The 14,920-nt window shown below is 35.8% G+C and overlaps 3 protein-coding genes and 1 long non-coding RNA gene across 9 annotated transcripts; 3 read left to right on the top strand and 1 right to left on the bottom strand.

The window, feature by feature from the left end:
• The first annotated feature begins 2,151 nt into the window (after positions 1-2,151).
• On the top strand, positions 2,152-3,839 carry LOC130496073 (uncharacterized). 6 transcript variants are annotated; one of them, XR_008935101.1, is made up of 5 exons: positions 2,169-2,424; positions 2,528-2,638; positions 2,874-2,986; positions 3,320-3,437; positions 3,530-3,839. XR_008935101.1 is itself a non-coding variant. In XM_056987827.1 (5 exons), exons 1-5 carry the CDS (start codon positions 2,390-2,392, stop codon positions 3,610-3,612), a joined length of 399 nt encoding a protein of 132 aa, XP_056843807.1. In that variant the 5' UTR covers positions 2,172-2,389; the 3' UTR covers positions 3,613-3,839. The 6 variants fall into 6 exon arrangements, 2 of the variants coding, with proteins under 2 accessions (XP_056843807.1, XP_056843808.1); XR_008935099.1 differs by having other exon boundaries at positions 2,874-3,006; positions 3,297-3,437; XR_008935100.1 differs by having other exon boundaries at positions 2,171-2,424; positions 2,874-3,006.
• A 2,714-nt stretch (positions 3,840-6,553) lies between these two features.
• On the bottom strand, positions 6,554-8,006 carry LOC108837971 (uncharacterized). The gene is made up of 3 exons (XR_008934884.1): positions 7,645-8,006; positions 7,357-7,517; positions 6,554-7,289 (listed from the first exon to the last, which is right to left on the bottom strand). It is a non-coding gene; the product is annotated as an uncharacterized LOC108837971 (long non-coding RNA).
• Positions 8,007-8,778: 772 nt separating this feature from the next.
• On the top strand, positions 8,779-12,246 carry LOC108811438 (probable serine/threonine-protein kinase At1g54610). Its single transcript, XM_056988331.1, has 8 exons — positions 8,779-8,998; positions 9,228-9,372; positions 9,454-9,925; positions 10,102-10,386; positions 10,518-11,072; positions 11,416-11,516; positions 11,602-11,725; positions 11,794-12,246. Exons 3-8 carry the CDS (start codon positions 9,521-9,523, stop codon positions 12,088-12,090), a joined length of 1,767 nt encoding a protein of 588 aa, XP_056844311.1. The 5' UTR covers positions 8,779-8,998; positions 9,228-9,372; positions 9,454-9,520; the 3' UTR covers positions 12,091-12,246.
• A 694-nt stretch (positions 12,247-12,940) lies between these two features.
• On the top strand, positions 12,941-14,002 carry LOC108811445 (acyl carrier protein, chloroplastic). The gene is made up of 4 exons (XM_018583493.2): positions 12,941-13,041; positions 13,355-13,465; positions 13,548-13,670; positions 13,740-14,002. Exons 1-4 carry the CDS (start codon positions 12,994-12,996, stop codon positions 13,863-13,865), a joined length of 408 nt encoding a protein of 135 aa, XP_018438995.1. The 5' UTR covers positions 12,941-12,993; the 3' UTR covers positions 13,866-14,002.
• Positions 14,003-14,920: the final 918 nt, after the last annotated feature.

The following is a 14,920-nucleotide window of genomic DNA, read 5'->3' as shown; positions in this document are numbered from 1 at the left end:
AGTAAATATCCATTTTTAATTTTTTTCCCTTCTGGTACCACTATATCGCCTTCTGATTTGAGTGTTAATTTTCTGTAACACTCCTACACCGGAACTGAAGATGAGAAGGACTTGCCGTTGTGGTCACACTAGGGCTACTTAGTGCACCCCGGATCTTAAGAGTTCACAAGGTGCAGTTAACCGTTAAGACCTATAGTTATGCGTGCACTTCCTGTTATTCAGTGGCTTATTGTTTACACATGTCTATGTAGGTTACCAATTACGTTGTGGAAAAGATGCTTTACAGTCCTTTGGATAGTTAAGCTGATGGAGGAAGTGGTTCAGGAAATGGACTGCTACAGTCTGGATCAAAGCCTTGGCAGAAACTCAGACCTTCCATTGAGATCCAATAACCAGGCAAGTCAGCTTCAGGGAACCCAAAAATGTGTTAACTTCTGATTGGTTCACAAGGTCTAATCTATCGTTTGCAGTTTGTGGTTGAACAAGGGTTGTTTTCTGTGATTACATCAGGTCTTACCTCCAGAGATGAGTTTGGAAACTGTACGGACATTTATATGGAAGAAACCTGAGGGATTTAATCCTCAACTACAGGATAGCTATAGCTTAGATAGAGGTAAATAATTGTTTGAAGAAGTGAAGAAAACTTATGAAAAGGCATCATGTCAGTGTGTTTGTGAAGATAAAGTTTGTGGAGAAGCAGTCTCAGGCTCCATCTACTTTGATGGTTTTTTTTTTTAACTTGAGAAAGTGATTTCAAGAAGATATCGAGAATTGACCTTAAACGGCCTTGGTAGGAGGAGGCCGAAAACTTTACTTATTTTTGTACATTAGGAGGAGGCTGAAGGTTTGGAAAAGAAAAGAATAACGAACTTTCTGTTTTCAATTGTTCCTGAAACAAATTAAAAACCAATTGTTTTCAATTGAATTATCTTGAAGATTTGTAGAATCTTCTTTGGCTTCTTTCTTGTCATATCAGGTCTTTAACTTTCTACTTCGTTTTCATCAGTTTTTGCCATCTCCTGTTCCTTCTTCTCCACTGCAGGAGGAAGTACAGCAATTGGATAGCTCTGGTGGTGCAACTTCACCATCCTGAAGCTCCGTATCTTGTGGAACATAATTTCTAAACTTCATGGCTGGATCACTGTCAAAATCCAAGAGAATACATAAGCAGTAAGCACATGACAAAATTGCAATTTAGCAAGAACAATCAAGCAATTAAACCAATCACTTGAGCAAAGTATAACAGAGAGGCAAAAACAAAGCACCAGGGGAAGCTACTCTTATTAGCACACAAGTAGAACATCAACATATGAATCGGGCCAAGTTAGATCATTCTTTTAGGCCCAATAGACTGAAAGCCCCTCTATAAATGCAGCGTTTGCTTTCATACCTTAAAACCCTTCACTGATTGTTTCTTAAACACACAAGTTGATGTTAATGAATTATAAAACACTAGTGGTATTCCGGCGCTACGCGCCGGGTTCATATCTTTTATTTTTACATGAATTTACAATTCATTTCATGGTCTTAATAAAGAAAATATGCTCAAAACATGAAAATAAACATTTGTTGGAATAAAATGATATTTTCTGGTCCATTTAATAGTAGTAAAAGATTGTAGTGTATTATTTTGTTGTTAAATTACTTAGTTCAATATATAATAACATAAGTGGTTGTGACTAATTGATTATGATAGTCGTAACAAAGTTAATTTAGTAGGAATTTAAACATAAAGTAAAGTTGGTGTTTTATATAGACATATGTAATGAAGGTCTTTTTATATATTCTTCTTATTTGTTTTTTGGTATGAACCTTGTCTGACAATGGAACATATTAGGAAATGACACAAAAACATTTATATATTTTGTTTGAAATTTAAAACGAAAAAGAATATAAATGACACTAAAAATTGGAACGTAGAACCTCCTTTATAAATTGTAATACATACTGAATCATATATAAGAAACAACTTATATTTGTATGAAGTCATTGATTAATGCAGCGGTTATAGAAAGTATGACCGCAAGTAAGAGAACATAGATCTATATATATAAAGAAGAGTGTTTCTCTCCCAATGTGACAACTAGGATGCCAGCGTGGAAACTCGCTTGCTCTCGCGTCGACACGTCAGCGTGTCATTTAAAGTTTGGGCTTTGAGTTAATATTGCTAATGGGCTATTGTATTTCGTCGACATGTCCGGCCGTGGAAGTGTGATACGCCCCCTAATCTTAGCTGTTCGCGCAGATCTCTGAATAGTGATCTTTTTCTCTGCGGCAGAAGCGCCTGTCCTTTGCGCTCCCTTCCCCTCGCTGAAACGGCCGAGCTTTAACATCATATACAATCCATTCAATTCCATCTCCCACTACGTTGTGAATCAATGCGTCGTTCATGGCTCCTAGGCGGTGTCGCATCTATATAAATATGTGAGTTCTTCTCATCTCGAACTCATCCTATATTTCTATCTATAGCGATAAACTGAATCCTGATTTCATGTCTCATTCTATGGTGTTCTTCTCCGACTTGAAGTCCAGCCGTTGCTCCTCCGTCGTCGAGGCAAGACTGCTCCGGTCTCCGGTCCTGGGAGGCAAGAAATATCGCGAGCTCATGTGGGTTGACATGCTCTTCCTGGACGTCAACGTGAGTTCTCTCTTCTATTTCTTTTTCGGATCTGAGTTCGATCATTCCGGCGAGTCTATTTTGTTTACTGATGAATATATGACACTGTTTCTGTTGGTTTATTAATTTACATAATCATGAAATGTAGAAGCTTTATCTGTATATGGAGAGGAGCTTATATAGTTTAGTTTCTGAGCTACGTTACGAATGTGTTTTAGGCAAAAAGAAATTGAAAATGTATATCCATGTGTTGTAGGCAATTGAAGAACAAAGATGAGGATAGAGTAGTTAAGAACAATGAAGGTCTGCCTCAGCCATTTTTGGGAAGCTGCAATGATCGTGCAAGGCAGCTCCAGGCTTCTTCTTCAGGTCTTTTCCCATGTTTAAAGGTTTTATCTCTCTCACACTTCACTTTTTATCATTCAGATTATTTATTTTTCACAAACAATTCAGACTGTCGGCTGTGTTATGTTGTCTTCGTTTAATATTTCTTTTTCATCGATCTATTTCGTCATCTACGGTTTTTTGCGAGACGAATCCATCACCATTAAAAACTATTGGGTTTGAAGTTTTTTAAGTAATGTAATCTTGGAAAAAGTTGAACAAGGAAGCAGAGAAATAATAGCATTAGCTTATAGGTTGCTAAGTCAGCTACTTTCAGAACTAAATTGCCTCACAGTTTTCTTTGTTGACTCGGTCAAGTTACTTGGTTTGAGGCTACGATCAGTTCGCAAGTGATTGACATAAATATTCTGCCGTTCAGGCGTTCAATCCCCTGGAGGTAGCAAAGAGTCAGACCCTGTGAAGGTTGCTAGAGGAGGTTAGCCATTCAAAGTTTTCTGTCGTTACTTTCTTTTGGTAGCATATAAAATTATATGGCTACTGATTTATTAACAATTGCTATATTTTCAGTTAAAGCTATTTCCAGGAGGACACAGTCATTGGTTGAGAGGTTTGAGAGAAGAGACACAATTACACTTCCGGAAGAAAGATAAAGCAGCAATAGTTCAGAGCACTAATGCTGTGGAGAAAGTGGCCAAATCATCATCGAAACGAGCAGTTAGCATAATGCCTACCCAGGTCATGGAAGTTGAACTTGATAAGGCAACTAACTTGACCGCAGTTGAAACTCCTGTGATATTTATTGCAAGACCACAGTTGAAACTCCTGTAATATCCAGCTGTTTTTAATCAATAATGCAATTCTCTGCAACTTTCTTACATGTTTGTTTCTTATTTAATTTCTGGTTGGCTATTACATATGTTGCTAACACTATTACACAATTTTATTGTGGTATCAATGAGATGACGTCTACAAGTTTAACTCTGGTTCATGAAGAGATCATGATGGTGATATCAATCAGGGTTGGTCCCTAGATTACTTTCATGGTTTTCCCAGTTTGTGCATTTTACATGTTTGGTACATAAGAAACAAGAAGAACACAACTTGGGATCTTTCTCACGTTTGGTTTTTTAACATACAAAACAATAGCTTGGTTGTTTTTAGATATATATATGTAAGAATACTTCTTTTTAGCCATGGACGGTGATTATTGTCAAAGAGAATATTGGCTGAGACAAATGCATCTGAAGGGAAGGGACGGCTGACCTTGGTGCATTGACTTAGTACCTATATATATATAAGAATGATTCTTTCTCACTATATATGTTCCTGAGAGAACATATATACAATCTTTCCCCTTCTGCTTTTTTTTACACTGGTTCTTCTTTTTTCATTTATATTGTAGTTTTGTTTTAAGAAAACATACATCAGTTGTATATCATGCATTAGTGCATTATCATGTAACATCCCAACTATAATATAAATAAAAACCACAACATAAAATTTGTTTAACTTTAACTAATTTAATCAAAACCAATTTTTTAGATAATAAAAAGATTATAATATATATATACATATATGTGTGTGTGTGTGTGTGTGTGTGTGTGTGTAAAAACATAGATGATTGAATACATCAAATGAGATTTAGGATGAAATGGAATAAAAGTTTTGAAAAGACACCTGTGAAAGTTGTGAATTCAATGGTTTTAAAACTAAAATAGAATTATGATAGTTTGTACATTTAAAAAGAAAATCCAACAAAATTTATATAAGCAAGATAAATGAAAATTTAGATCATACGTCTAAATAGTTGGGTTGTAAGTGCATAAATTTCGCTGTGAGAATTTAGTTTGTGGATTTTAGGTAAGATACTACAATTTTTAAACCAATATTTTAAGAAAAAAAATATATTCTAAAAGGATTGTATATTTAGAGGTGAGGGTCAATTAAATAACTAAGAGTATTACAAGAAACAAAATTTATAAAAAATTAAGTGAAATGAAACATTTCTACAATCCTACTAATCAAACACATAATTAAAATTTAATCAATTTTTTTTCATTTTCTCATCACCTTATATATAATTTCCAGTAACAAAAAGTCAGATTTTGATATTAAATTTTTGAAATTTGTAAGACAGAAAAAATAATTGAAAATAATTTTAGGATTGTCTAACTACTTATATTTTATAACATCATAAGTCTAAATAGTTGGGTTGTAAGTGCATAAATTTCACTGTGAGAATTTACTTTGTGGATTTTAGGTAAGATATTACAATTTTTAAACCGGTGTTTTAAGAAAAAAATATATTCTAAAAAGATTGTATATTTAGAGGTGAGGGTCAATTAAATTACTAAGAGTATAACTAAAAACAAAATTTATAAAAATTAAGTGAAATGAAACATTTCTACAATCCTACTAATCAAACACATAATTAAAATTTAATCAATTTTTTTTCATTTTCTCATCACCTTATATAAAATTTCCAGTTACAAAAAAAAATCAGATTTTGATATTGAATTTTTGAAATTTGTAAGAAAGAAAAAAGACTTGAAAATAATTTTATTATTGTCTAACTACTTATATTTTATAATATATTATACCATTTGTATATTAAAATAAACATACATACAAAATATATAACTAAAATTAACATTTTTGGAAAAAAAAACCCGCCCGTAGGGCGGGTCGACCCTAGTAAGTTATATTCTTGACTTCAAACCGATATTTGTGTAATTTAATTATGGACATTTGTAAATAGCTATTTTGATTAATTTGAAAATTTACTATTGTAATTGCTATTTGTGTCGAGGTGGTTGCCCTTTTTAAAAAATGAGATATGATTGCATCAATTTGGGGTTCTTATAGTCCTTTTATGTCAAACATCTTTTTATAATTTGTATTGAATATTACATAAATATTTTGAGAAGAAATATTATATATATATATATATATTGATTTTATATATTTAGCATATTGATTTTAGGTCCACTTATTGATTTAGGAAATGAAGACGAAGTCTTAACCTTGTAACGAAAAATGCACGTTTTTTAAAACACAATTCGTTGGAATTAAAACTTCAGAAGACAAATTGTAAACCAAACCACATGCACTAAACCTCATTTAGTAAGCTCTGCAGCAACAAACCATAGAAACGGCAACCAAATGACAAAATCAGATCAAATTCGGTTCAGAATCACATAGCAATTAAGACTGGAAAGTGGTTAATGGGTGTCATAAGGTGCTAACATATAGAACAAAGTGTTATATAAACCATTTACATTTTTTGTGTTCATATCTGTGTAAGAGTACACTTAACAATAATGAATTGATCATTAAGTTAAGTTCCTGACGCTGTGTTAAACTTGCAAGGGATGGTTGCTCCACTGGTGCTCCATGATTATGGTAAAACTCCTATTCAAAACGTATTTTTCTTTTATTTTTGTATGTTTAAAGCTTGAGACTTTTCATGTAGTTCAAATGCACCTTCGCAGGGGTTTCCTAAATAGTTTAGTGAGGGAAATTAACATGAATCCACTTGGATTTTAGCTTTAATTCTCACGTAACTTTTCGACCCATTTGTGAGGCTCATTAGGACTGTCCAGCAACCAAGAAATTATGTAACCACAGAGAAACGTATGTTACATTAAACGCTCAGGAAAATACCAAAAGCCTCATAACATCAAAGAAACACTAACACAAAAACTTCATCGACATCTACATCTATAGCATCAGAAGACTAATTAAGTTAAACTTGACAGAATCAATACATACTCAACAGTAATATGATGAAGGAAAATCCTGTGCATAGAGCATGAGACACGCTTGAAAACTCCAAAGAACGTAAACGTAGAGGAACTCAGCGAGTGCTCATAAACTCACCAGGTTCAACACCAAAAAAATAAAAACAGGTCGAGTAGGTAGCCTCGATTTACATCATTTCCATTCAACAGTGCTGGAATCTGTTCTCATCTCTTTAGTTCACCATATAATTTACTTTCCAGTTTTAGGAAATTACATACTCACAAATCCAAATTTACAGCAGAAACATTAATCACTGGCAACTCTCTTAAAAGATTGTCTAGCAAGGATTCCCGAAAAACTTAATTAACTATGTGCATTCATCTGTTGCAAATGACAAGACTTTTGAAGCAAAACCTTTATTGAACCGAACAAAAGGGATTCATTGTCCAAAATAATCTGAAAACATTTTCTCTTCTCCTTCATCAAACGCAGAGCCAGACCATTCCCACATCGACACAGCTTCTGCCATGGAGCTCGGTTTCAGTCAATAGAATCTTTAACAGACTCAGACCAAGGGCTCTTACCACTGCAAAATGAAAGAATCAAAACAACAATTCAAGTCTCATTTCAGACAAGAGTTTATGTATTATTACCAGAACATATATACCCAAAAATGAGTCTTTTGTTGGCTCCCAATCTTCCAAGAAGGCTTAAGTGTATGAGTTTGGTCCTATAATCAAAACGAAGCAGAAATATTTTCAGGAAACTTTTCAGGAAGAGGTTGGCCATTGTTGTTGGTATCAAAGCTTTATAACTACAGGAAGAACAAATTAACAAAAAATAAAATAAAAACTATTGATCAACTTCGTTTAGAAAAAAGGGGAACCTACGTTAGCAGGCAGACATAGATCGTAAAAAGTTTTTTAAAAAATTAGCAAAACCTTCTTATCAAGCGGAAGCATGTCAACTCTCATCAGTTCCCATGCTTTTCTCACTGTTCCATACTTCCCAAAGACACAGAAGACGCGCTACTACCGTCTGTGTATTGAAGCAGAAGGATTGAAACTGGTGAAGAGTGAGATTCTGAGTTTTCTGCAGCCTTATTTATAATTGAACAAATTAGGGATTAGTGATGGAAACTGGGAAAAGGCAACTTAAATCGATGCCGTGTGAGAGCTTCACTGAGAGAGTTAAAGGTGAATCTTAATGATAACGTTTCTATCAATATGAAAAACGTTAGGCCTCTTTTATGTCAGAGGCGATGGAGTTTAGAAGTTTCAAGCAGACAATGGAAAAAGGAGAAAGGTTACATTGGGTTTTTTGTTGATTTGTAAGATTGGGCCTTTGTTATCTAAACACTAACCTAAGCGTAGTCCACACTGAACTCGTGAAAGTTGCACCGAGAAAGAGAATGCCGACGTGTCTAAAAAACCCCCACCCTCCTTGCTGATGTGGCAGCTTGAGGTGCCAGAATTGTCAACTTTATATATATAGATACTGTATTGTGACTATTGTCTCTATAAGATAACATAAATATTGTAAGTTAGCATCCTTGGAATGAATAAATAAATAAAATATAGGGTATTATTTGGACAGGAGCAATCACTAGTTTCTGAGCCTTTGTTCCTTGTTTGGTTTACAAAAGAGTCTTGATAAAGGAACTTCTCTGATTGGAGAGATGAAGCAAAACTCTCATTATTTATAATAATAATTCTTCTTTTTCAATTCCTATTTTAACGTTATTAAAATGATGGTATTATTTTAGTGATACATTCCAATAACATTAGGTAGATGTCTACACCAAATATTTGTTTTCTTTATGTTTAACTAATATTGTTTGACCAACTATACTATAGTTCAAACTATTCTTTCCATACATGTGTGATCATTGTCACTGAAAAAACATCCACTCACTGTAGCACCAGTAGATCTTTTACATTAAAAATGAGACTGGTAATGAAATGTTTAAAAAGAAAAACACTTTAATTCAACCCAAAACTTTATGGTCTACAAATTTAAAAGAAGGATAGAACAAAGGACCAGTAAAATATCAAATAGTGGTCACTCTAAGGTTGGTGGGGGTGCTGAAGAGTAGTAACTTTGAGCCTTTTGCGTCCAAAAACAATTACACGTAATAAAAGAACAGACAACAGATCTTCGTCTGTTTCTCTTTATTCCTTTTTCTTGTCTGATTCAAAACCCAAACAAGAAAAGAAAACACACATTAAGTTTTGGAGTAAATAAGAAAAAAAGCACTTCAACCAATCCCTTCTCCATCAGAATTTTACTCGGAAGGTTGGTCTCTTTCCTTTCTTCTTATTAATGCTCTTCCACTCTAGTGTAATTGGTGTATGTATCACCTTGCCTTAATTGATTTGTTTTTTCCTTTCTGTGCTTTAAAGGTTTGATTTTTAAAACTTTCTGAAAATTTTGAAAATCTCTCATTGATCCATCTGTGTGATTTCATATGTTTCTCTTGAGTGTTGAGTCAGCTTTGATATCTCTAAACAAGTTTTTTTTTCAGATCTTTGACTTGTCTCACACAACCTAAAAACATCATCCTGTCTGAAAAAAAAACTAGGGTTTGAATCTCTGCAGCGGTTCTTGTCTGTTCAAATTTTCAGATTTGAACATCTGGGTCTCCAATTTCACTCCTCCTCGATCATAAAGTAAGTAACTTTCTCCAAATCCGATTCCCAAACACTTTGCTGGGATTTGAATTTTGCCAATTATTTGTGTTTGTGTTGCAGTTTGATTCCAAAGAGATCTTTTTTTTAAGAAACCATGTTGAGCAAATGAAGGTTAGTTTGATGAGAGATGGGTTGTGTATTGGGTCGACCCGGATCTCCAGGATCAGTAGTTAGCTCAAGGATCGAGTCTAATCGAAAGGAAGTTAACAATGTGTCCGTGACTAAAACCGTAACCACCACACAGAGCACTAGTGTTGCTGCTGCCTCTGCTTCTACTAGTGAGGAGGTTGTGAACCATCATCACAAGGAAGAAGAGAATGGTCATGCTGTTGTGACAGAAGCCAAAGAGAGGAAACATAAAGGCGAGAGAAGAAGGTCTAGTAAGCCTGACCCGAGACGGAGCAACCCACCAAAGAACTTGCTCGGTGAGCAAGTTGCTGCCGGCTGGCCACCGTGGCTGTCTGAAGTCTGTGGGGAAGCTCTAAACGGATGGCTTCCAAGAAAAGCTGATTCCTTTGAGAAGATTGAGAAGGTAAAGATTAAAAAAAAAACTCTGTTTTTTGTCCTCTGTTCTGTTCTTTGGGTTGTTAAAGTCTGTTGCTTTGCTTTGTGTGAGAAGATTGAGAAGGCAAAGATAAAAACTCTGTTTTTGTCCTCTGTTCTGTTCTTTGGGTTGTTAAAGTCTGTTGCTTTGCTTTGTGTGTGTAGATTGGTTCAGGAACGTATAGTAATGTGTACAAGGCGAGAGATTCGTTGACAGGAAGTATCGTAGCGTTAAAGAAAGTGCGTTGTGAAGTTTTGGAACGCGAGAGCTTGAGATTCATGGCTAGAGAGATCCTGATTCTGAGGAGATTAGATCATCCCAATGTTATCAAACTAGAAGGCTTGGTTACTTCGAGGATGTCGAATAGTTTATACTTGGTGTTTCGTTATATGCATCACGACCTTGCTGGTCTAGTTGCAAGCCCGGACATAACATTTACCGAGCAACAGGTAACACAAAACCGTTATTTTTCATAGTTTGTAATAACATAATTATTTAACACCGTGCTGTTACAGATTCATTTTTCATAGTTTGTAATAACATAATTATCTAGCGTTAATAATAGCTATGTTTTTCTCAGGTTAAATGCTATATGAAGCAACTCCTCTCAGGGCTCGAACACTGTCACAACAGAGGAGTTCTCCACCGTGACATCAAAGGATCAAACCTTCTCATAGACGACGGAGGAGTTCTCAGAATAGGCGACTTCGGTCTCGCGACATTCTACGACGCTAGCAAAAGGCAGAGGATGACGAACAGGGTTGTTACTCTATGGTACAGAGCGCCTGAGCTTCTCCACGGTGTCGAAGAGTATAACGTAGGCATTGATCTGTGGAGCGCAGGGTGCATTTTGGCCGAGCTGTTATCGGGTAGACCGATCATGCCGGGTCGTAACGAGGTGGAGCAGTTGCACAGGATATATAAGCTGTGCGGATCGCCTTCGGAAGAGTACTGGAGGAAGATTAGGCTTCCTTCTCATCAGAAGCATGCTCATCACAGGCCTTTGCCTCAGTTCAAGAGAAAAGTAAGAGAGGTTTTCAAGGACTTCTCTCCTCAGGCGCTTTCTTTGCTCGATACGCTCTTAGCTATTGATCCTTCTGAGCGTCAGACAGCTTCCGATGCGTTGATGAGTGATGTAAGTTTCTTCACAATGAAAAGTTTTGAGCGTTTTGAGTAGTTTTGAGGATTCGGTTTATTCTGTTAATTTGGGTAGGTATTTTTGGTTTCGGGTAGTTTGGTTCGGCCTAATCTCACAAATAAATCGAGTCGGTTTTCCGGTTAATTTCGGTTTTAATTTTATTTTCGAAAATAACCGATTTTTTTTGGTTTAAAATCAGATATTTTCGTTAAATTCAGTTAATTTGGTTTGGTTAATTTTGTTTTTCTAAATAAAAACCGAAACCGAAACATTTTTCAAAACCAAAACCAAAACCGAACTGAAAACTGCATGGCTGATTTGTTTTTTTTTTAATGTACAGTTCTTCATGACGGAGCCATTTCCATGTGAACCGTCTGATCTACCCAAGTATCCTCCAAGTAAAGAGATTGATGCCAGGAAACGAGATGAAGAGTTTAGGAGGTAAATTTTTTTTTTCCAGTTTTCTTGGTCTTCTTGTGACTATGTTTGGTTTCTGTTTGCGTGAGAGATGCATTGATATCTGCAGACAAAGGGAAGCACGTAAGGTTCAAGGAGAGAGCAGAAGAAGAATCAGACTACCTAGAGAACGAGCTCATCCAAGAGCAATGCCTGCTCCTGAAGCCAATGCCGAGAACCAATCCAACATTGATGTAAGAAATGAAACGATATTGTTTTTACTTCTTCTCAGTTCGTGTCTGAATCTTTTTCTTTGAAACAGAGGATGCGTTTGATAACGCATGCGAATGCTAAGAGCAAGAGCGACAAGTTTCCTCCACCGCATCAAGACGGGTCGCTTGGTTTTCAGGTGGGATCTTCACGGAGACTGGATCCATCGGAGATACCGTTTAGCTCAAACTCGTTCACTGCTGCTTCTTACTCCAAAGAGCCGCTTCAGACTTGGTCAGGCCCTTTGGCTCCTATTGGAGCGTCTGACTCAGCTGCACAGAGGAGAAAGGATGTTAACAAGGAGAGGAGAATGGCTGCTAAGCTTAAAGGGAAAAGAATTGTTACTTAATGAGATTGTTGTTATTATTATTATTCCTATTTTGATAGAGATACTTTTTTTGGTGGGTTATATGTTTTTCTTATTTGTTTGATTTGTACAAGAGCATTGACAATAACATTCAAATGAGGCTACCTTACATTATATGTAAAGTTTTTTTAGTGTTTGCTTCCTTGGAGATGACAATCATGCAGAGAGAACTTGCACAAATGTAATTGTGATGAAGAAGAAGAAGCTTCTTACAGTTGAGGAGACGTGTGGGGGTTTTATTAGTATTCGTTGTAACGAAACAAGACTCTTTTCTGTATGCTTTTTTACTTTTGGCTTTCTATTTATAGGATCTGATTGGTAAAGTTATGGGGGTACTGTTTGGTTCAAAACTTTGGCCAATGGAAAAGGCTGTATTAAATATATGAGAATGATGGGTAGTTGTGACAAGAAGTATATATTCATGATATTGAGTGGCCATGGTGGTCCATGGATTTGAATTCGGTTGGTGAAGTGGTTAAGACCGGTTCGACATGGTGCACTTCAATTCAATTAAGAGAATCTGAGAAGTACAATTTTTTTTTTGAACTGAAAATGGTGCACTTCAATACAATTTCACGGTAAGTATTGCCTATTGAGTGGTCACTGTGGTCCATAGCTTTGAATTCGGTTGGTAAAATGGTTAATACCGGTTTGACATGTTACACTTCCATTCAGTTAATTTTGGGACGTTGATATGTGACGTGCATGAGTATCTATGGCCTATGGGTCGAATATTTGCATGGTAACGAGGCCCATGTTTTATTTTTCTTACGACGACGCCGTTTCTGAGTGCACCAAGCTTATAAATGGAACCAGCTACCTTGAGGACATCACGCTCTTTGTACACTCCGCCATCTCTCTCCATCTCTCTCGTGAGTAACGAAAATGGCGACCACTTTCAGCTCTTCGGTGTCCATGCAAGCTACCTCTCTGGTAATAATCATCTTCTTCTTCTTCTTTTCACAGTTAGCAGTTTTGTTTCCCCAGATCACTCTAACCGTTACGATGTTACATCATTTGCTGTTTGTCACCGTTTAAAACTTTGGACGCACGTTAATGATATGATCATTTGATACGTTAAAAATAATGTTTTGTGTGATCTGAGGCTGTGGTTTTCGATATGTGTTCATTTGAATCACACCTTAGGATACGAGCTATGGTTGTGAAAATTACAACAATTAATAGTCATGAGTAGTTGGTGATTTGAATGAATATATATATTTTTTTTTGTATTGATGAACAACAGGCAACAACAACAACGAGGATTAGTTTCCATAAGCCTGCTTTGGTTTCAAACCATGGAAGGACTAATCTCTCCTTCAACCTAAGCAGCACTCGCCTCTCAATCTCTTGCGCGGTATATGTTCTGTTTTTTCTTTGTACACACACACTGAGCATTTTCACGCCTTTGTTGACATCTTTGTTTTGTGTCTTTATAGGCCAAACAAGAGACAGTAGAGAAAGTGTCTGAGATAGTCAAGAAGCAACTCTCACTCAAAGACGATCAAAAAGTCGTTGCAGAAACCAAATTTGTCGATCTTGGAGCAGATTCTCTCGACACTGTACTCATTAATTAATCAGTCTATTTGTGCTAAGAACTCGCTGTATTAACAGAGAGTTTTTGCATGCAGGTTGAGATAGTGATGGGTTTAGAGGAAGAGTTTGGTATCCAAATGGCGGAAGAGAAAGCACAGAAGATTGCAACTGTTGAACAAGCTGCTGAACTCATCGAAGAGCTCATGCAAGCCAAGAAGTAAATTTAAGTTTAGTTTACCCTCAAAATAAAAACAGAGCAAGGCTTTGAGTTTGTTATTTTCATTATGTTTTTTTAATGTGTCAAGTGTCCTAATGTTTTCATCTGTATCCACGAGTTTCTCTATCTGTCTCCTGAATCTTTTGGTGCCCGAAAAAAAATTTCAGAATGGATGTCATTTTCAAGAAAGAAAGAGAAGTATGTTTGTATCATAATGTACAAGGAGTATCTGTTACTATTAACACATACAAAGAGTGTGCCCTAAAAGGAAGTTGTAATAGCTTGATTCATAAGCAATCATATTCACCATGTAACTGGAATGACTTCTTCTATCTCTGCATCAGCAAAGTTTCTCCAAACTAAAAAAAAAAAGAAAGAAAAGTTTCTCCAAACTCCAAAGGCTCCAAAGGCATGCTAACTACACATATAAACCTCACTAGTTGATGTGTTGGTAGCAGAGTTTTGAGTGGTAAACAAAGAAGCCAACGAAGAGAAGAGAAACACCATCAGAATTATTTGGCGGTATTGCATGTACCAACAAGCCAATGTTTCTTAAATATTCAAAGTTTTGAGATCACATGCAAACCAAATAGATCGAGAGTCGTTAGTTAATAAGGTTGAGATTATATTAGTACAGGCCTAAAAGTAAGATAAAGCCCAACGAGATTTCAAAAATTTATTAATGGGCTGACACTTTTATCTCTTAACTTACTTTTGGGCTCGTTATGGACCCAAAAAACTTTTATTGGCTAAAATTCTCTTTTTTAACACCATTAATTATATTAGATCGTATATGCGTAATACAAATATTGGCTAAAATTCTTTTGTGATCAATTTGATTTTAGCAAATAATAAAATATCAACTGACTTTATTTAATATTTTTTTGAGCAATTCAACCGACTTTATTAGTAACCTTTTTATATAAAAAGAGAGATGGTGCCATGGTGATGGTGGTATGCCACATTGGGACATTTCCAGATTGATCCTTTAATCTCCATTTAAAAATTCAAAACATACTGATTACTTTTCTCAGCTGTAATGAACAACGAGGCGTGGAT

The sequence above is a fragment of the Raphanus sativus genome, chromosome 6, assembly GCF_000801105.2.
Source record: "Raphanus sativus cultivar WK10039 chromosome 6, ASM80110v3, whole genome shotgun sequence".
Classification (NCBI taxonomy): Eukaryota; Viridiplantae; Streptophyta; class Magnoliopsida; order Brassicales; family Brassicaceae; genus Raphanus; species Raphanus sativus.
This window is presented reverse-complemented; position numbering and strand designations above follow the sequence as displayed.

Excerpts from the sequence above, each read along its gene's own strand:
- LOC108811445 (XM_018583493.2), top strand. The coding sequence starts at position 12,994 with ATGGCGACCACTTTCAGCTCTTCGGTGTCCATGCAAGCTACCTCTCTG. Across the intron at positions 13,042-13,354 it reads CCATGCAAGCTACCTCTCTG|GCAACAACAACAACGAGGAT; the intron begins GTAATAATCATC and ends GATGAACAACAG. Across the intron at positions 13,671-13,739 it reads GAGCAGATTCTCTCGACACT|GTTGAGATAGTGATGGGTTT; the intron begins GTACTCATTAAT and ends TTTTGCATGCAG.
- LOC108811438 (XM_056988331.1), top strand. The coding sequence starts at position 9,521 with ATGGGTTGTGTATTGGGTCGACCCGGATCTCCAGGATCAGTAGTTAGC. Across the intron at positions 11,073-11,415 it reads CCGATGCGTTGATGAGTGAT|TTCTTCATGACGGAGCCATT; the intron begins GTAAGTTTCTTC and ends TTTAATGTACAG. Across the intron at positions 11,517-11,601 it reads CGAGATGAAGAGTTTAGGAG|ACAAAGGGAAGCACGTAAGG; the intron begins GTAAATTTTTTT and ends TGATATCTGCAG.
- LOC130496073 (XM_056987827.1), top strand. The coding sequence starts at position 2,390 with ATGGCTCCTAGGCGGTGTCGCATCTATATAAATAT. Across the intron at positions 2,425-2,527 it reads TGTCGCATCTATATAAATAT|TCCAGCCGTTGCTCCTCCGT; the intron begins GTGAGTTCTTCT and ends TCCGACTTGAAG. Across the intron at positions 3,438-3,529 it reads TGTGAAGGTTGCTAGAGGAG|TTAAAGCTATTTCCAGGAGG; the intron begins GTTAGCCATTCA and ends CTATATTTTCAG.